Source organism: Anolis sagrei, chromosome 5 (genome assembly GCF_037176765.1).
Source record: "Anolis sagrei isolate rAnoSag1 chromosome 5, rAnoSag1.mat, whole genome shotgun sequence".
NCBI lineage: Eukaryota > Metazoa > Chordata > Lepidosauria > Squamata > Dactyloidae > Anolis > Anolis sagrei.
In genome coordinates, this window is record NC_090025.1 from 13,992,622 (window position 1) to 14,013,728 (window position 21,107).

At 42.2% G+C, this 21,107-nt stretch overlaps 1 protein-coding gene across 2 annotated transcripts in view; it reads left to right on the forward strand.

Moving 5' to 3' along the window:
• SHROOM3 (shroom family member 3) overlaps nucleotides 1–21,107 on the forward strand; it is a 267,856-nt gene that overhangs the window by 197,175 nt on the left and 49,574 nt on the right. For both annotated transcript variants that reach the window (XM_060779370.2, XM_060779371.2), the window contains one exon: nucleotides 17,065–17,187. In XM_060779370.2, the coding sequence (XP_060635353.2) occupies nucleotides 17,065–17,187 (123 nt within the window). The remainder of the gene's footprint in view (nucleotides 1–17,064; nucleotides 17,188–21,107) is intronic.

Sequence of the window (21,107 nt, forward strand, 5' to 3'; positions counted from 1 at the left end):
CATCACATTGTTGGCTCATGTTTAACTTGTTGTCTACGAGGACTCCAAGATCTTTTTCACATGTACTGCTCTCAATCCAGGCATTGTCCCCCATTCTGTATCTTTGCATTTTGTTTTTTCTGCCTAAGTGGAGTATCTTGCATTTGTCACTATTGAACTTCATTTTGTTAGTTTTGGATAGGAAGGCCTTTGCTTGCTGTGCTATTTAAAATAACTTCAATCCAGAAGTATTTCCTAAAGTGGATGGGGCTTGAAAAGGTTGCTTTTTGTGATGTGAATCCAAACGTCAGTTCCGCCTTGAGTAGGCTCTTTGAATCAGAAGAACTTATATATAAGCCTCAACCTGCCAATTTCCCATTGATTGTATGGGTTTAGTTTAATCAGTTCTCATAATTGGATTTAAGACTTGCAGTACAATCTCCAAAACCATAGAGTGACCATGTTGTCTGGTAGATGCTGGGAGCTGTAGTCCGAAAACCTAACTTTTCCCACGCTCCCAAGCTACCAGAGTCTGATCTGTCACAGAGATAGCCAAGGTCATATGCAGCAATTCACCCCGGAGGGAAAAGAGAATTAGCATTCACCTCCCTGCTGTGTCACACAGAGCTCCAGGTCCCTTGAAAAGCAGAGCGACAGAAGCAGGCCTTGGCCATCTGGCGCACTGTCCCTTTAAGAGCTTTCCTTAACCTTGATGCTTGAGGATATTGCATTTAAGCCAAACTCCTGTCCTTATCTCACTTGCTTCAGCCCAGGCAGAGATTTCAGGACAGCGAGTGACATTGTATGACACATACTCTAGCAGGACGGGCCAAGATCGGGTAGGATGGGACACTTACCTTTTCCATCCTTTCCAGCTCTAAAGTATTTCCCATCCAGATCATGTTATAATCGCTTGGCATTCATGTCATGTTGCAATGGTTTTAACATATCCAGCAAATGGCTTCCCTAAGGCACATCTTTATTGCGACTGGAAATAAGTATTGGATTATTGGAGATGGGCCAGCACCATCCAGCGGAGGCACAGGTTGGCAGGGACATAAATTGCCCAGCGCTGGCTCAGTGCTGCTGGGCTTCTCCAGGCATAAAATTGGCTTCATTATGCAGCTAAGGGTCATTCTGTGTGACTTCTTCCATGCAGTGCAGGTATACCTCAGCTCACAAAGTAGATCCGTTCCTCAGTATTACTTCTTTAACAGAAAATGTGCTATGAAGAGTAGAGATGACACTGGAAACAATAGAAGAGCAATCCATCATATTTGAGCAAGATGTGTCCAAATCTAACATAAGTGCATAGATATGCCAATATGAAATGAGACAACCTTGATTAAATGAATAAAAAGATTTTGAGCCTTCTGGAGACCACTTGTTCTGGAATTACACTTTGATTCCACCAGTCTCTATTTTCCTGAAGATTTCCATTTTGATAGCCAAACTTATTGATAACTGATTGATAACTGGCAAATAGAGGAGGCAGTGGTAGACTTTGTATTTCTTGTCACGAAGATTATTGCAGACACAAAGTGCAGCCAGGAAATCAGAAGACATTTCCTTCTTGGGAGGAGAGCAATGACCAATCTCTATAAAATAGTGAAGAGTAGAGACATCACACTGGTAACGAAGATCCTCATAGTTAAAGCATTGGTGTTCCCCATAATGGATGCAAGAGCTAGACCATAAGGATGGCTGAGCGAAGGAACATAGATGGTTTTGAACTGTGGTGTTGGAGGAAAATTCTGAGAATGCCTTGGACCACAAGAAGATCAAACCAGTCCATATTCCAGGAAATAAAGCTTGACTTCTCACTGGAGGGAAGGATAGGAAAACTTGGAGAAGATAATGATGCTGGGGAAAATAAAAGGAAAAAGGAAGAGGCGCTGACCAAGGACATAAGTGTGTGAGAGAAAGTCATAGGGAGGAGGGAGCAAGATTGTTTTCTGCTGCCCTGGAGACTAGGACGCGGAACAATGGCTTCAAACTACAAGAAAGGAGATGCCATATGAACTTTAGGAAGAACTTCCTGACTGTGAGAGCCATTCAGCAGTGGAACTCTCTGCCCCGGAGTGTGGTGGAGGCTTCTTCTTTGGAGGCTTTTAAACAAAAGCTGAATGGCCATCTGTCAGGGGTGCTTTGAATGCAATCCTGCTCCTTGGCAGGGGAGTTGGACTGGATGGTCCATGAGGTCTCTTCCAACTCTATGATGATTTTATGATTCTAAGATGGATGGATGATATCCTTATCTTTTTTTAAAAAATATATTTTTATTGAGAATATAAATCGCTCCTAAGGCGTAGGAGCTTAAAGAAAAAGACAAAGAAAGCTGATACATGTCTTCACCTTTTCCAGTGTTTTACATAAAAAGAGTGGGAACAATCCAAAAAGGAAAGTTAAAGAAGGGGAAAAAAGGAGAGAACAAAAAAATAAAAATAAAATAAAATAAGCAGATTAGAATATGAGCAAACTTCCAGGTCTCCCTAAGTTGAAGATCTTATCATTTACTAATGATCTAGTTATTTTACTTTTTGTGTCCGGTTTCTTATTAATGCTTCCTTTGGGTTTCTTTTATAATTCACTAATATAGATCTCTTTATTTTCTTTTTTAATGAAATCCAAAAAATTTGTCCAGTCCGTTTTTTGGTAACCCCCATTATTTAGTGCGATTCTTTGAGTAAGTCTTTCCATGTTCAAGATATCTAAAACCTTCAGGGTCCATTGTTCTATTGTGGGTATTTCTTTCGTCTTCCATACTCTAGCTAAAATAATCCTTGCCGCAGTTGTCATGTAGAAGAAAAGCTTATCTGTGTTCTTATCCATTTTGAAGTCCATGATTGCTAATAGGAAAGACTCAGGTTTTAAGTCAATTTTTATCTGTAAGATTGTCTCCATTTTTTCCCCTATTTGGTACCAAAAAATTTTAATGGAAGAAAGCAGACCTCTTTAGGAATCTGTAGGTTCTGTTGTCAGTTTCCAGTGGACATCAAATTCAGAGTCATGCAGGAAGATCTAAAACTTCCTGGAGAGGTGTTCTCTCCGGTAAAAGATAGCGTGAAGAGTTCTCGGTCGTTCAAAGGCTTCATATAACTAGGAATATACTTAATATAGCAAAGAATGTTGGAGAATCGATGATGCCCCGTTGTCTTCAAAGTTGAGCAAAATAATACATTCAGCCTCCACCTCTGTATTTTATTATTGACTAGCTGTTCCCTACCATGCATTGTTGTGGCCCAGTCTGTGTAGATGTGTTTTGTGTGTGTATATATTTGTGTATATGTGTATGCACATGCATTGTAATGTGGTTTTTTTGGCTTTTAAGTCTCTTCTGCTGTGTTTTTCAGTGCTTTTATGAGTGATGGTCACTCGTTGGCTTGATAGGTGTATTGTGTCCAAATTTGGTGTCAATTCATCCAGTGGTTTTTGGGTTGTGTTAATCCCACAAGCGAACATTACATTTTTATTTATATAGATTGACCTTCAGTAACCATATAGGAGCTCCCAGTGGCACGGTGGGTTAAAGCGCTGAGCTTGTTGACCGAAAGGTCACAGGTTTGAATTCGGGGAGTGGCTTGAGCTTCCACTGTCAGCCCCAGCTTCTGTCAACCTAGCAGTTCGAAAACATGCAAATGTGAGTAGATTGATAAGTACTGCTGTGGCAGGAAGTTAACGGCACTCCATGCAGTAATGCCAGCCACATGACCTTGGAGGTGTCTACGGACAATGCCGGCTCTTTGGCTTAGAAATGGAGATGTGTCCGACTACGCCCCAGAGTCGGACACAACTGGACTTCATGTCAGGGGAAAACCTTTACCTTTACCCTAACCACATAAGAAGGGCCATGATCGATCAGAAAGGCCTGCTTGTCCCACCATTCCATTTATTTATTTTTATCACCTTTCCTCTGATCTAGGGATTCATTGCCTCATTTACTTAGTGGTAGTGAAACTACACCCTCTTCTTGTGTTCCCCATCCATTGGCAGAAAGAGGTACCTACCCTTTGATATTGGCGATGTCATATAGATGTCCTGAATTGTAGCCACTGCTGGCCTTAACCTCCATGTATTTGTCCAATCCACTCTAAAAACTCTCAATTGGCAGCCAATACTACATCTTCTGGCCATGTTTTTTCCACAATGAGCCTTGGAATCACAACCAGAACCCAAGACTCTTGGCTTGTCTTTCCTCCTGGGAGAAGTGGCGAGGCAAACATCAGCGGCATAGTCATTCTCTCTAATGAGTAGCGTTGCCAATCTCACCCGCACTTCCCAATTCATGGGCTCTTGGATCTTTTACAGCAGCAGCCAAGAATATAGACATTTAGCAGCTCTGTTTGTCATGGAGATAAATGTCTATTTAAAGCTTCTCTGAAGCTGCTGTTAGAGGCATAGTATACTGGACCATTGGGCTTTCTTTAGAATTGGCATCTCTTGGTGGGAAGGAACACACATGACCTGCAAATGACCCAAGATAGCTGGCTACTAAAAGAAAATGCTTGATTTTTGTAATGTATGCATTTTGAGAAAAGAGATCTTCATTCTTGGTAATGTAAGAAAAACAGTATCCTTCCCCCAGGTTTTGAGCTTCATCTTCTCTTAGTTCTTTCCTCAAGTGGTGATGAAGTCTGGAGAGCTGTCATCCAAAAAATCATCTGGAGGTCTCCAGGTTAGAGAGGGCTTTGTGGAAACTCATCTGGGACCAAATTTACTCCAAAGTTCTGAAGCATTTGGATGTATTTTTTACTTGCTGACATAACCACGCTCATAGTCAAGAGGAGAAAAATGGCCATCATCTCAGTATCTTTAGAAAAACAATGAATTAAAGGCATTAGACACAAAGTGGGGGGAAATTGGACTGCCTTTGCATTAACTCACAATCTCATTAGTATTTTTTTAGTAGTGCACTCTGAAGTGAATACAAATCAGGATGCATCCACACATTTGATATAAAGGACACTTTATATTCCCAGATTGTGGGATATATATTGTGGTGTCTGAAATGCAATCCAGGATGTCAGGAGGAGGGATGTATATGTATCTGTAGCTATATATCTATATCTGTATCTGGGCCCTTTCCAAGTATTGATGCGCTCACTATATTTTCCTCAATGCCTAGAGATCATTACAGAATTTGGCACCAACAGAACCACTTTGAAAGAACTATTGCTTGCCTTCACATTAGAATATATTAACGGATGGGTCCACCTCCTTTGAAAGAACTATATGTGCATATGGATATGTATATGTCTTCAAGTTGTCTGTTGACTTGTGGGTACTCTGTGAATTTCACAGGGTTTTCTTTGGCAAGCAATACTTATGGGTGGTTTTGCCAGTTTCTTTATCTGAAATATCTCCTATAGCACCGGGTATTCATTGATGGTCTCCTTATCAAAGTATTAACCAAGGATGTCTCTATTTCACTTCCGAGATCAGAAGGGATCTGATTATTTTGTGTGTGTCAGGAGCGACTTGAGAAACTGCAAGTTGCTTCTGATATGAGAAAATTGGCTGTCTGCAAGGACATTGCCCAAGGGATGCCCAGATGTTTTTCCATCTTGTGGGAGGCTTCTCTCATGTCACATGGGAAGCTGGAGCTGACAGACATGAGCTCACCCCACTCCCTGATTCTAACCATCAACCTTCAGATCAGCAGTCCAGCTGACACAAGGGTTTAACCCATTGCAATACCATATGCAAACTGTGTGGCCTATGAAACCAGTTTAATTGCTGGGGGGATCTTTGTAACTGCAACAGGGGAGTCCCTGAACTTGGAAATAAATAATTTCATACATTCCTTCCTCACAGGGTGAGATTGTAAGAGTTTTAATGCATTTATCGATGATTTTGCACACTTTGGTACTTGTGAAAATTTCATTTCCACAAGAGTCCAAGCATGCCCATAATGTTTTCTACCCTAAAGGTATAAACATACTTCCTTTGAAAAGATCACCAAATGAAAAAAAAAATCTCATGGCAGCTGACTATTTCTCAATGGTTGGCATGAGAAAATTTAAGTGCTCTTTACATCCTTACTCATTATTTGAATAATATTGAAAGCAGTTTAATGTTTCAGAAGTAGGTCATGAAAACTGCAACATCTTCTTCCAGGTGTAGTAGTGATCAAATACAGTACTATATCAGTGGTTCCCAACCTTTTTCTTGACCAGGGACCACTTTGACCAGGAACCCCATCCTCCAACATTAGTACCAAAAGGGTTACGAATCAGTTTTTGGCCAACTTTAGATTCGGTTTGGTTATTTGAGAAAATTGCATTGGATAGACCACATCAGCTCTAGTGCCTGATACAGAACATATGCCATTCAGTAGTCGCCATCTGCTCTCCCAGAGAAAACTATATTTAATAAGCTTCAACACTATAAGAGGGTTTTGTGAAACTAGTCACTCTCGTTGCAATGGTATAGTAACAGCGAGGCCATGGACCATATTTTAGTTCTTGTGAACCACTGGTGGTCCACAGACCACAGGTTGGAAACTACTGTACTATATGGACATCATGTTGTCAAATTTCAAATTTTTATGCACATGGAAACATGTTGTACCAGACATTGCCATGCAATGTAGATGCACCTTCAGTGAACTATGACAAGCCTTTCACTTATGTATTTCCCAGTGTTAATCTAAAATGACACCTACCACATATAACTTGTTTGTTAATTCTGTGTATCATGGACAACTAACTCAAAGCTTAGGCCTTCCTCTCTCATTGTTTTGCATTGTTGTGTATTTTTGCTTCGATACTGAAAATTCATCAGTGACCCCAGGGGCCTAAATATATACAAGGGAATTCTGTAACCTTCTAGGGTTTTCCATGTATTCTATCTCAGATGATTGCAGTGTCCCTTACTGAAATGAAAGGCAAGTGCAGGATTTCAGTTTGCATATTGCAGGAGATCTAGGATTGGGTTAAGGGCATTGATGTCTCAACAGGAGAATGGTGACAGGTTTTTTTTTGTCGTGTTAGGAGCAACTTGAGAAACTGCAAGTCACTTCTGGTGTGAGTGAATGGGCATCTGCAAGGACGTTGCCCAGGGGACGCCCAGATGTTTTGATGTTTTTACCATCCTTGTGGGAGGCTTCTCTCATGTCCCCGCATGAGGAGCTGAAGCTGATAGAGGGAGCTCATCTGTGCTCTCCCTGGATTCGAACCCGTTACCTGTTGGTCTTCAGTCCTGCCGGCACAGGGGTTTAACCCACTGCGCCACAGGGGCTCCACTGACACTGGTGACAGCGAGGAGCTGGCATTTACTGTGATCTCTTACGTATACCTGCTAGATCCTGGGGATCTAGTTGCTCTCATTGCAACTCAATAAGTAACATCACAAAAATCATCTCATTACATAAAAAAAAAGATCTGTCTCACGCAGTGTATTATTTGAGTTGTTGTAGGTTTTTTGGGCTGTATGGCCATGTTCTAGAACAGTAGTTCTCAACCTGTGGGTCCCCAGGTGTTTTGGCCTACAATTCCCAGAAATCCCAGCCAGTTTACCAGCTGGTAGGATTTCTGGGAGTTGACGGCAAAGACATCTGGGAACCCAAAGGTTGGGAACCATTGTTCTAGAAGCATGGCCATTGCTTCTAGAACATGGCCATACAGCCCAAAAAGCTACAACAACCCATTGATTCTGGCCGTGGAAGCCTTCAATAATACAATGTATTATTTTATGTATTGGCCATCTTAGAGTTTGTGTAGAATTGATGCAGTTTGACAGCACTTTAAGTGTCATGACTCAGTGCTATGAAATCTGGGATTTTTAGTTTGGTGAGGCACAAGCACTTTTTTGCAGGGAAGGCTAAATACCTTGTGAATATTATTCAAATCACGACTGCCGTGATTCCATAGCTGTGGACGTTAAAGTGGTGTCAAACTGCATTAATTCTACAATGTAGATGCACCCTAGTTGTCCTTTGTTTGGTTACAGATAATGTTTGCATTCTTCTCTGGCATCCAGATTAAACACATAGCATTATGTGCAAAATAGTATTGGGGGGGGGGGGGAACCCTCAATATGCTACCAAAGAATGTGCAGGCTTTGAGATCTGCTTGAAAGAGTTCAGTACAACTTGAATGTTTACAGGCTTTTTGATTAATGCAACTTGATCAAGCAAAACCAAACAAAAACAGCTTTAGTTTGTATATTCTGTTTCACTGGGAAAAGAATGATAAAGTAAACAGTTCTTGTTTTTTATACATTTGCATTTTGATACTTAAGTGGTCCTTGTATTTTGAAAACTGTCAGAACTAATGCTACAAAGTTGACATAACAGTAAATGCCTCCAAGTGATATTTGGAGAGAGAGAGAGAGAGGCTGAGAACATGTCAAATGGTGTTGCCAGCTTTGAGGGAGGTGAAATGGGTTAGTAGGATATAACTCCGATTGAAATAATGCTGCTGGAAAGTCCTTATTTTGTGCGTTAAGCTACGATATTTTTTCAGGCGTGAACGCTTGTCATCACAGCTAGTAAAGAGGATTGTGCCCATCTGGCCATGAGCCACGCACAAGTGGAATCGGATGCAAAATTTGGAACCCCAGCTATCATTTATTTTTAACTAACTTAGGTACCCGGCACTGTCTGGGTTAGGTATTTTGTAATGATAAATATTAGAAATAGTCATGGTTTGGGTTGCTGGTGAGTTTTCCAGGCCATGTTTCAGAAGCATTTGCTCCTGATGTTTCACCCACATCTATGGCAGGCATCCTCAGAGGTTGTGAGGTCAGAACATCTGAGGATGCCTGCCACAGATGTGGTCAAAACATCAGGAGAGAATGCTTCTGGAACATGGCTGTACAACCTGGAAAACTCACAGCAACCCAGTGATTCCATGAAAGCCTTCGACAACACAGACATTGTTTGGTTTTGAATTTTACGAATTATCTGATTAGAAATACACATAGCTGTCTGGATGCGAGTAGACTACCCCTTTCATCATCCTCTGCCATTTCCCCAACCCCTCAGATTATCCCCAGATGTGGTGGGTGATGTGTGTGGACTACAGTTCCCATCATCCCATCTCAATCCACCACCAAATCCTGCCTGTAGTTTAAGTCATTCATAATAAATATATGCGCCAAGTTTGGTCCAGATTGATCTTTGGTGTGATTGATACAGCGCTCTGGATGTAGGTTGACTAGCATTCTCATTATCCCCTGCCAACACCCCCCATCCACCCACCCAATACCCTGCCAGTATTTTAATGTGGGCCAAGTCTGGTTGAGATCCATCATCAGTGGGATTCATGGAGCTTTCTTGTTGTGCGTGGACTACAACTCCCATCATTTCTCAACACCTCATGCCCTGCCAGTATTTAAAGTTGGTTATGATGGGTGTGTGTTGCAGGTTTGGTCAAGATCCATTGTTGGGACTCAGCTCTCCGTGGGTGGACTACAACTCCTACCATCCTCTGTCAATCCCCCCTACCCCCCCCCCCCCCCGTTAAATTTCAGGCAGGTTTTGAGAAGCAAGTCTTAATACATCATAAGGGCGTAGTGAGTATGAGTCCATCTAGCCCAGAATTGTTTGCTGTGATCCAGATCAAGGGAAGTAATATTCCGTTATGCTTTGGTCAGATATCACCTGGAATATCACATTTCTGGGTTTCACAGTTTAAGAAGGACTGAACTGGAAAAACTACATGGAACAAAATGTGGTGGTATGATGCCCATCATAAACCATTATGGGTTTTTTTTGGGGGGGGGGGTTATATGTCATTTTTCTAAACAAAAAATAGGTTTAAGCATCAAGAACTTAAATAGAGGACTCTCACCCCAATAGATAGGACAAGTATGGGGATAATTGCACCCGATATCATGTGATAGTCCATTATACTTCTAAAAGCAATTGTGGTACATTCCAGGGGTTGCTGCATTGCTCTGAAATGATCCTTCATCCATCTTTCAGTTTATGCTGTGCATGCAATTTCTAATTGCCTAATCTCTAATCACGCTTAATATTAGTCTAATTACTTGTAGTCTTGGCATGTGGGATAGCTATTATTCCACATTCCATGCAAGGCCTAATGCCAGATGGAGAACAAAACTAGCATTTAAATAAATTGCGGTGGACAATTAAAAGGAGGGCTCCTTTCCAGCATTCCTTATCAACATCATCAGCAGTAGTAAATCTTTTCTAAGACTTAAATGATGCTCTCTTGGGTCTGTGGGGTAAATAAAGCAGTGGTGTGTTGTGGCAAGAGCCTATTTCATGGTGATGCTTTGTACGTTTCCCACAATGTGTTGAGTTTGGTTCCGGTTATGCCATAGTTTGACTGAACAGTTGATCTTCCATATCTACAGATGTTCTGTCCATGGATTATCTATCTATGGCTTGAATATACATATGAACCAATTTACTGTAAAGCAGTGGTTTTCAACCTTTCTCATGCTGCGACCCCTTAATACTGTTCCTCATGTTGTGGTGACCCCCCAACCATAACATTATTTTTGTTGCTACTTCACAACTGCAATTTTGCTACTGTTATGAATCATAACATAAATATGTGATATGCAGGATGTATTTTCATTCACTGGCACAAAAACCTGATAAACCTAAATTCAAATACTGGTGGGGTTGGCGGATTGATGTTGTCATTTGGGAGTTGTAGTTGCTGGGATTTATAGTTCACCTACAATCAAATAGCATTCTGAACTCCACCAACGATTGAATTGAACCAATCTTGGCACACAGAACTCCCTTGACGAACAGAAAATACTGGAAGGGTTTGGTGGGCATTGACCTTCACTTTTGGAATTGTAGTTCACCTAAATCTAGAGAGCACTATGGACTCACACAGTGATGGGTCTGGACCAAACTTGGCATGAATACTAAATATTGCCCCGATGTGAACACTGGTGAAGTTTGGGGAAAATAGACCTTGGCATTTGGGAGTTGTGGTTTCTGGTATTTATAGTTCACCTACAATCAAAGAGTCTTCTGAAGTCTGCCAACAGTACAGTTGAACCAGTATCGACACACAGAACTCCCTTGACGAACAGAAAATACTAAACGGGTTTGGTAGGAAGTTACCTTGACTTTTGGAGTTGTAGTTCACCTACATCCAGAGAGGACTGTGGACTCAAACAATAATGGATCTGTACCAAACTTGGCACAAATACCCAGTATGCCCAGATGTGAATACTGGTGGAGATTGGGGAAAATAGACCTTGACATTTGTGAGTTGTAATTTCTGGGATTTATAGTTCACCTGCAATTAAAGAGCATTCTGAACCCAGCTCACAATGGATCTGCACCAAACTTGGCACACTATCTACATGGCCATCATTGAATACTGGTAGGAGTTGGGGGGGTGCTTTTGAGTTATGGGAGTTGTAGTTGCTTGGATTTATAGTTCACCTACAATAAAATATCATTCTGATCCCCACCAATGATAGAATTGGGCCAAACTTCCCACACAGAACCCCTATGACCAACAGAAAATACTGTGTTATCAGATGGTCTTTAGTGACCCCTCTGATACCCCCTCGCGACCCCCTCAGGGATCCCGACCCCCAGGTTGAGAAACATTGCTATAAAGGGAGTGGGACAGCTATGGCCTTTGGGACATAATGGATCTGCCCCAAAGCAAATGCACCTGGTTTAAAACTGTTTCAACTCTAAAAACTTGCTTTAAACCTGACCCACTGCTTAATATGATGTCAAGGGACAGATGTGCCAAAAGGATCCTTTGCAGCTTATGCAGGGAGAAATTGACAAGTGCAGAGCCAAAAGCCAAGTGGGGTGGGATTTAGAGGAAAGGGCAAGCGGCTGAAGGAGGATTTGGAGTACAGCCGTGACATACGGCAGCAGGCTTGTGCAAGAATGCCATTCAGGCCCAGAAATCCTCCTCTCTAGTAGGTGAAAGCGCTGCTGCGGATGCCGACAGCCCTCTCCTATGCAATGCAATGGCTTAAAATTCTTGCCTGGCACGTGGGGGCTTGATGGGGAGGAGTGAGCGCGAGGGGAGGGCGTTTCAGTGCCCACAAAGAAGGCTGCCCTTTCTTTCCCTCACTGCGGTGGAATCCCAGCTATCCGAGGCATCCCAAAGCCTCACAGGATGGCAATGCGGCTTGAGCCCTAAGCTCACTAAACATAGAACAATTGTGCCAGAACTCCGTCAGCAGCACCCTGTTCTTCTCCGGGCTTGATGGGGGTGAAAGGACAGGACATTTTCTTCTCATGCAGGTCCCCCCGCCATTTCCCCATTCCTTTGTCCTCTTCAAAAAAGTAGGAACATGGACTCTTCAACATGATCTCTCATCACTGCAGAATCTGCCCCATCTCCAGGTGCCAATGTTCAGTATTGGGTTGTATTTTTATTCCGCCGTGGTCTAAGGGTCACTTGGAAACATTATTTGGGGTTCTCAATCTGATGGCTGGAAGTACCAAAGGTTGGTTTTTCCATAAATCAGTGTGAGACCTCATGTGGTAGATCTGGGATCATTCAAGGGTAGCACATTCTTACTTATTTACTGTCTTTTATTGAATGGGATGGAGAGAGATACTTGTGGAATTTTGTACCTGGTTGTTCAGTGGGTTAAACCACTAAGCTGCTGAACTTGCTGACCAAAAGGTTGCTGGTTTGAATCCAGAGAGAGGGGTGAGCTCCAGCTGTTAGGCCCAGCTTCTGCCAACCTAGCAGTTCGAAAACATGCAAATGTGAGTGGATCTATTGATACCGCTTTGGCAGGAATGTAACGGCACTCCATGGCCACATGACCTTGGAGGTGTCTATGGACAACACCAGCTCTTCGGCATAGAAATGGAGATGACACCACTCCCCAGAGTTGGACTCAACTAGACTTAATGTCAGGGGAAATCTTTACCTTTGTGACTATAACGTGGCTCATTTGGGTACTATGCACATCACACATGTTAAACCCAAGGCCATGTCATTTTATGTGACCCTCCAGATGCTGGTCTATAACTCCTGTATTCCTCATCATCAGACATCATAACTATAGCTGACTGGAGTTGGAATACAATAACATCTGGAAGGCTGCAGTTTGTTCTGTCTAGTCAGGAGAGTGGGGTTTGGACTTAACACAAGGCTTGTGGGTATGATGTCTGATTTTAAAATGTCATTTAACCTTTCCCCAGCCTCAGAGCCACAAGTGCTGTCGGGTTGCTATTCCCATTATCCCCTGTCTGCATGGTGGATACTCAAAAGTGATGAGAGTTGTTATTCAATAAGTACTGGGAATCTCAATTGGGCAAAAATTAAAGAGTGCCAGCTATTATGTAAAATCATTACATAATATCCATGGATTCTTGGATTCATACTGGAATACTGTGTCCAATTCTGGGCATCTCAATTGAAGGGAGTTGTTGACAAGCTGGAATGTGTCCAGAGGAGGGTGACTGAAATGATCAAGGGTCTGGAGAACAAGCCCTGTGAGGAGTGGCTTAAAGAGCTGGGCATGTTTTGCCTGCAGAAGAGAAGGATGAGAGGAGATATGATGAGGGCCATGTATCAAGAGGTGAGGGGAAGTTATAGGGAAGAGGGAGCAAGTTTGTTTTCTGCTGCCGTGGAGAATAGGATGCAGAACAATGGCTTCGAACTACAGGAAAGGAGATTCCAGCTGAAATGAGGAAGAACTTCCTGTGCTAGCTGTACAGCAGTGGAACTCTCTGCCCTGGAGTGTGGTAGAGGCTCCTTCTTTGGAGGCTTTTAAGCAGAGGCTGGATGGCCATCTGTCAGGGATGCTTTGAATGGGATGTTCTTTCTTCTTGGCAGGGGGTTGGACTAGGTGGCCCACAAGGTCTCTTCCAACTCTATGATTCTTCGTCCATGGATTCAACAGCCTGTTCAAGGCAAACATAAGATTGATGTGACACTCGATGTAAATGAGTTCAACATCTATGTGTGCTCGACTTGGCCAGGATGAGAGGGACGGTTTTGTTTTATCTTAGATGAGAAGTTGTCCCATTCCAGTTACAGCAGAAAACTGTTTTCCCAGGATTATAAAGTGTCTTCTGGGACACAGTTGGGGGAAAGGAGGTGCCGCATCTGTTTGTGCAAAAAGCAATGAGGCCTCATGGCTGGCTCTCAAGGTGTGGGCACAGTAACTGTATCCTACAACCTGTGCCAGGGCTTCATTCATAATCCTATAGAGCAGTGTTTTTCAACCTTCCTATTGCCACGACCCCTGAATACAGTTCCTGATGTAGTGGTGACCCCCAACCATAACATTATTTTCGTTGCTACTTCATAACTGTAATTTTGCTACAGTTATGAATCGTAATGTAAATATCTGATATGCAGGATGTAGGACCAAATTTGGCACAAATACCAGATATACTTAAATTCAGATACTGCTGGGGATGAGGGGATTGATTTTGTCATTTGGAAGTTGTAGTTGCTGGGATTTATAGTTCACCTACAATTAAAGAGCATTTTGTACTCCACCAACAATGGGATTGAAACAATCTTAGCACACAGAACTCCCATGACCAAAAGAAAATACTGGAAGGGTTTGTTGGGCATTGACCTTGAGTTTTGAAGTTGTAGTTTCCAAAAAGAAAGAGAAGGGCAGGTGGAAAGATCTTCAGCCTTCTCTGCCAAAGAGGTTCCTAAGACCACCAGAAATATATGTTTTCTGATGGTCGTTGGCGACCCCTCTGAAACCCCTTCATGACCCCCCCAGGGGTCCCGACCCTCAGTTTGGGAAACGCTGCTATAGAGCATTGTTGAGTGATAAGAAATAAAGTGAAGCCACTTGAAAACCACAGTTATAAGACAGGTGGTCATTCCCAGTGTTGGTCTTTCCCAACACTGGACCATAAGCTTCCATTGTTCCTGAGCTTTAGTCATACTGGATGGAGCTACCAGGGGTTGTAATTTAACAACATCAGGAGGGCCATACTTGCCCCGTCTGTGTTGAAAGAGAAGATGGTTTCAGATATATGACATGACATGATATGATACGATTCCCTCCCAATGTAGCTATGAGACCTGTTGGGTTGTTGGCCAATAGGTTAGGAAAAGGTGGTGCTGATGGTAGTGCTAATGATAATAATGGCTTTAGGAGTAAGATACAAGCAATGAATATTAATACATAGCTATTCTTGCCCTTCAGCGTAGAGAACGCTTGCTTCTACATCTGATTGTCCTAGAGGAACATGTTTGTGCCAGATTCTTGCTTTCCTGGCTAAAATTATCCACTTCCCATAAAGTGAGAGCAAAGTGTTCATTTATCATTGTTTCATTGACATGTCCTCACTTCTGGAGAAAAGAAAGCACTCTAAATGGATTTTAGTAATATTGTCTCCGTCCAGTTAGCACAAGCATTACTCTTTGTGAAACCATTATGCTAGCTACATATGTACATTTGAGAAGATAAGCTTAAAACACTGAATATAAGGTCTGAATACAACATCTGTAAGAACTCATGGTACCAGCGTAAATGCATTTTGTACTGTTGCAAGTGCAGATGTTACAGTTGCAGTGTGCAAGTGTTTTTGTGTCAACAAACAATACAGGGTTGCGAAAGCTGTCCTTTATGCTCTTACTAGTTCCAAATGCATTGCCAAAATGCATTATTATTGAACCCATTTCCAAATCAACAGCTAATGCAGTGCTGGCATATAACAGATATCAATTTTAACCTGTATTTTCAGTGCAACCATTTATGCAAACCAACTCTGCTTTTTTGCTTGGTTTGCTTAATCTATAGTATCAATCATGCAATTAAGGTTTCAGAAGTAACTCTGATTGATGGCTTATCATTTGTCAGGCTGCTATATGTGTGTGTGTGTGTGTGTGTGTGTAATCTGAGCTACAGTCCTTTGTAGGGGGAGGAGTATAGCTGAGGCTAGTGGTAAATCACTTGCTCACATTCCAACAACCCCAGTTTCAATCCCTGACATTACCAGCTAAAACAAGAAGACAGGCACCAGGAAATTCCCCCTGGAGAAGTACAGCTAGCCCTTCCATATTCTCTGGGGTTAGGGACACAGGACCTCCACAAAAACGGAGAAATGTGTATAGCTTTTTAACTTGAGAAAATACCTTTCCTGGAATCTCTAGGTCCTCTAGTGCACTGCATCTTAAATTGTGGGACCTGACCCCAAATGGGTCCCCTTCGCTCAGTGGTTCTCAACCTTCCTAATGCTGCAACCCCTTAATACAGTTCCTCCTGTCATGGTGATCCCCAACCATAACATTATTTCCGTTGCTATTTCATAACTGCAATTTTGCTACTGTTGTGAATCATAATGTAAATATCTGATATGCAAGATGTATTTTCATTCACTGGACCAAATTGGGCACAGATACCCGATACGCCCAAATTTGAATACTGGTGGGGTTGGGGAGGGATTGATCTTGTCAGTTGGAAGTTGTAGTTGTTGGTATTTATAGTTTACCTACAATAAAAAAGCATTCTGAACCCCACCAACGATAGAATTGGGCCAAACTTGGCACACAGAACCCCCATGACCACAAGAAAATACCCTTACAACCACCCCCCTCCCCCCAGTGGTCCCGACTCTATGGTTGAGAAATGCGATCTTAGGTCAATGTTGGGAGTTGAAAAATGTGTAGCATGCCACCTAGTGGCTGTTTTAGGCATTTATACAATTTGCTCACATTTGTCTGTTTATACCAGTGGTTCTCAACCTGGGGTCTCCAGATGTTTTTGGCCTACAACTCCCAGAAATCCCAGCCAGTTTACCAGCTGTTAGGATTTCTGGGAGTTGAAGGCCAAAAACATCTGAGGACACCAGGTTGGGTGTCCACTGGTTGGGAACCACTGGTTGGGAACCACTGGTTTATACTGTTTGCAACAACATGCAACTTTCACAGTGGATTCTGCAGAAAATGTTGTACTTCATAAAAAGGGAAATTAGCCTCTTTCACATGCCTAGTGGAAGTAAGAAACAAAATGAACAAACACAAAATTAGTATTTTACCTTCTTTAAACGAGTACACTGTCAAGTTAGTTTTTTGTTGTTCTGTCAAATGCATTTTGTTATGAAAGAGGATGCACTATTTTAACCCAAATATTTCTTGGAAGTGTGAACACCGCACCCTCAACTATCTTTCTCTCTTCTTTTCATAGAGATACACTGGCAACAAAGGACCGTACTGACATTACCGCTTCCCATTCCCTCAGTTCAGAGCGTCTCAGGTCTGACTTGCAGTATGACAAAGCAGGAGGAGTTAAACTACGGCTAAAGAACAGGTGAGGACAGAAGGGTTTCTGCAGGCACCAATTCAGCTGCACTTGTGTTTCCTTCTTGCATGCATTTGACCCATTCTCCTTAAATAAGATTTTTTGGGGCTCACTGTTCTGATTTGGTTAGATAGATGCTGATATTCAAGACATCTGATACATAAATGAGTTTCTGGTAATTGAGTTTGCAGCCTAATTTTACTAATACTGCTTTTAACATACTTATTAAAAAACTAGCTGTACCCACCACACGTTGCTATGGCCAACCTTCCCTCCCTCTTTCTCTCCTTTCTTTCTCTCCTTCCTTCCCTCCCTCTTTCCTTTCTTCCCTCTTTTTTCTTTCCTGTCTCCTTTCTCTTCTTCTTTCTTCCTTCCCTATCTTTCTTTCCTCACTTCCTTTGCTCTTTGGTTCCATCCTTTCTTCTCTCTTTCCTTCCTTCCTTCCCTCCCTCTTTCTCTCTTTCGTTCCTTCTCTCCTTCCTTCCTTCTCTACCTTTCTTTCTTTCCTTCTCTCCTTCCCTCCTTCTTTCCCTTTTTCTCTCCTTCCTTCCTCCTTCCTTTCTGTATATATGTGTGTTGTGTGTGCATATATGTGTGTATATATTTGTGTATATGTGTATATATGTGTGTTTGTGTATATATGTGGTTTTGCGCATGAGTTGTAATGTATTTTTGTTTGTTTGTGGCTTTTTTGGCTTTTTAAGTCTTTTCCACTGTGTTTTTCAGTGTTTTATGAGTAATACTCACTTGTTGGCCTCATAGGTGTTTTGTGTCCAAATTTGGTGTCAATTTGTCCAGTAGTTTTTAAATTATGTTAATCCCACAAATGAAGATTACATTTTTATTTATACAGATTGTATATTCCCTCTTTTTATTGCATCTATTTTTCTCCCACTTCTATGTTAAACAAGGCTTGCAGGGACCATGTGTCTTGTTCTGGAAAAAGGTTTTCCTTCCAGGAGCACAAAGGGGTCTTACGACAGTGGTTCTCAAACTTCCTAATGTCTCAAATCCTTAACACAGTTCCTCAGACCCCCAACCATAATATTATTTCCATTGCTACTTCATAACTGTAATTTTGCTGCTGTTGTGAATCATAATGTAAATATCTGATATGCAAGATGTATTTTCATTCCCTGGACCAAACTGGGCACAGATACCCGATATGCCCAAACTTGAATACTGGTGGGGTTGGGGAGGGATTGATTTCATCATTTGGGAGATGTAGTTGCTGGAATTTGTAGTTCACCTACAATCAAAGAGCATTCTAAACTCCACCAATGGAGTTTAGAAGAGAGGAGATTCCATCTGAACATTAGGAAGAACTTCCTGACTGTGAGAGCCGTTCGGCAGAGGAACTCTCTGCCCCGGAGTGTGGTGGAGGCTCCTTCCTTGGAAGCTTTTAAGCAGAGGCTGGATGGCCATCTGTCAGGGGTGATTTGAATGCAATATTCCTGCTTCTTGGCAGGGGGTTAGACTGGATGGCCCATGAGGTCTCTTCCAACTCTTTGATTCTATGATTCTAATGATGGAATTGGTGGAGTTCAGAATGCTCCTTGATTGTAGGTGAACTATAAATTCCAACAACTACAACACCCAAATGACAAATCCATCCAACCTCACCAATATTCAAATTTGTGTGTATTGGGTATTTGTGCCAAATTTGGTCCAGTGAATGAAAATGGATTCATAACAGTAGCAAAATTACAATTCTGAAGTAGCAACAAAAATAATGTTATGGTTGGGGGTCACCACAACATGAGCTAATGTATTAAGGAGTCGCGGCATTAGAAAGGTTGAGAAACACTGCTCTATTGCAACTCACCAAGAGAAATGGAGGAAGAGAGATGCGAAAGACTACATTAAAAATATATTGCATTATCCTCCATAGTTCCTTGCATATGGAACTGGTTAAGCCTGGTTAAGGAGGAGGCTGAGATATTATGTTGTGTCTGAGCCAAATTCCCTTGATGCAAATATCCCGTGTTATATCATTCCATCTCTCTTGGTGGAAAACATAATCGCCAAGATTGTGTCAGGGCAGTTCCACCTTTGGCTCGCATGTCCTTCCCGGCCAGTCATCCTCCTCCAACACGGAGCCAGGGAGAGGAGACAGAGCCTGGGTTCAAATTCTGTGGGCAGAGCAAAACATCTGGAGATTGACAATGCGTCTTTGGAGCTATCTTGGTAAAAAAATATCTAGGAAAAGGCTTGCTGAAACCCAGATGAATGATGTCCCTAAGAAAGAAGCATCTGGTGGAAGGAAATCCAGGTGTGGTTTGGTTGTTTTCCAGCTTCCTGTCCTTTTTAAGTCTGCTGTTTGTATTTCTCTTATTCTTTTCTCTTCCCTTTCCTCACTCTACCCCCATTCTTCAGTGATTGTATGTAGAGGTTCAGGAGACTGGTGGAGTTGGGAACCTGGTGTCATTGTTATTGATTTCAATTGGATGATGCTTAACTCATTGGTACTCGTCTGTTCTAAGGTCCAAATAAGTATCTTAAATCTAAAGTGGCTGGTCACATCTTGTCTTTCTGGTAGTTGGAACAGCAAAGAAATCTGCAAATGAAATTACTCCCTGACATTTATGAATGAATACTTGAAATTACAGCCTATGGGGAGGATACAGCATTGTCAGGCTACTGAAGGAACTGCTTCCATCAGAGAAATCAGGAGCTAGGGATGTCCTATCAAAGTAATGGATGTTCCCTAATGAGATGCAAAATTTAGCCTGCTTTCCCTGTACTATGTTTTTTTTCCTAGTTTTGGTTCCATTTAGTATGTAGGTTGTACTGGGTGGACAATGATGTTGGAGCCTCGAATGTTGCTTTGAGTCTCCTTAGGTAAAAGGTAAAGGTTTTCCCTGGACATTAAGTCCAGTCGTGTCCAACTCTGGGGGTTGGTGGTTATCTCCATTTCTAAGCTGAACAGCTGGCGTTGTCTGTAGACTCCTCCAAGGTCATGGGGCCAACATAACTGCATGGAGCGCCGTTACCTTCCCACCGGAGCAGTACATATTGATCTACTCCCATTTGCATGTTTTGAACTGCTAGGTTGGCAGAAGCTGGGGCTGACAGTGGGAGCTCCCCAAATTCGAACCTGCAACCTTTCGGTCAACAAGTTCAGCAGCTCAGCTAGGTTGGCAGAAGCTGGGGCTGACAGCAGGAGCTCCCCATATTCGAGCCTGTGACCTTTCGGTCAGTGGTTAACCCACGCTGCCACTGGGAGCTCCATTTGTCTCCTTAATGGAGAGAAAAACTGGGTTATAAACAAACATCATCATCATAATGTCATATCCTCTCCAAGTTTTCTACTCCAGCAATGAAGAAAAATGCGTGTTTTACCTCTGTCCTTCCCCAAATGGTAATGCATCATTCCCAGTTATCATCTTGAGAAGGATGTAAACCAGTGGTTCTCAACCTGTGGGTCCCCAGATGTTTTCATCTTCAACTCCCAGAAATCCTAATAGCTGGTAAACTGGCTGGGATTTCTTGGGAGTTGTAGGCCAAAACACTTGGGGATCCACACGTTTGGAACCACTAAGGGATTTGGACATTGAGTGACTTTTCTTGGTTTTTTTTTTAAGTTGGATTTTTAATGATATTTCCATGCAAAATTGATTTCAAACTAAGTATAATGTAAGAACATTGGAGGCTGGGGAGCTTTGGAAGACTGCTAAGGAGATTCAGAGCCTGCAGAACAGAGCTTTCCTTGTCCTTTGAAAGATAGGAAGCAGCCTTATACTGTGTTGACCATTTGCTCTTCTAGGCAACTATTGTTTGGCTTTCTAGGGTTTCGGTATTCTTCCTTAGCCCTGCGTAGAAATCACTGGTATAGCCCAGTGGTCTCCCATACAAATATTAACTAGGTTGAAATGATAGTAAAGGTAAAGATTTCCCCTAGATATTAAGTCTATCCAACTCTGAGTGGT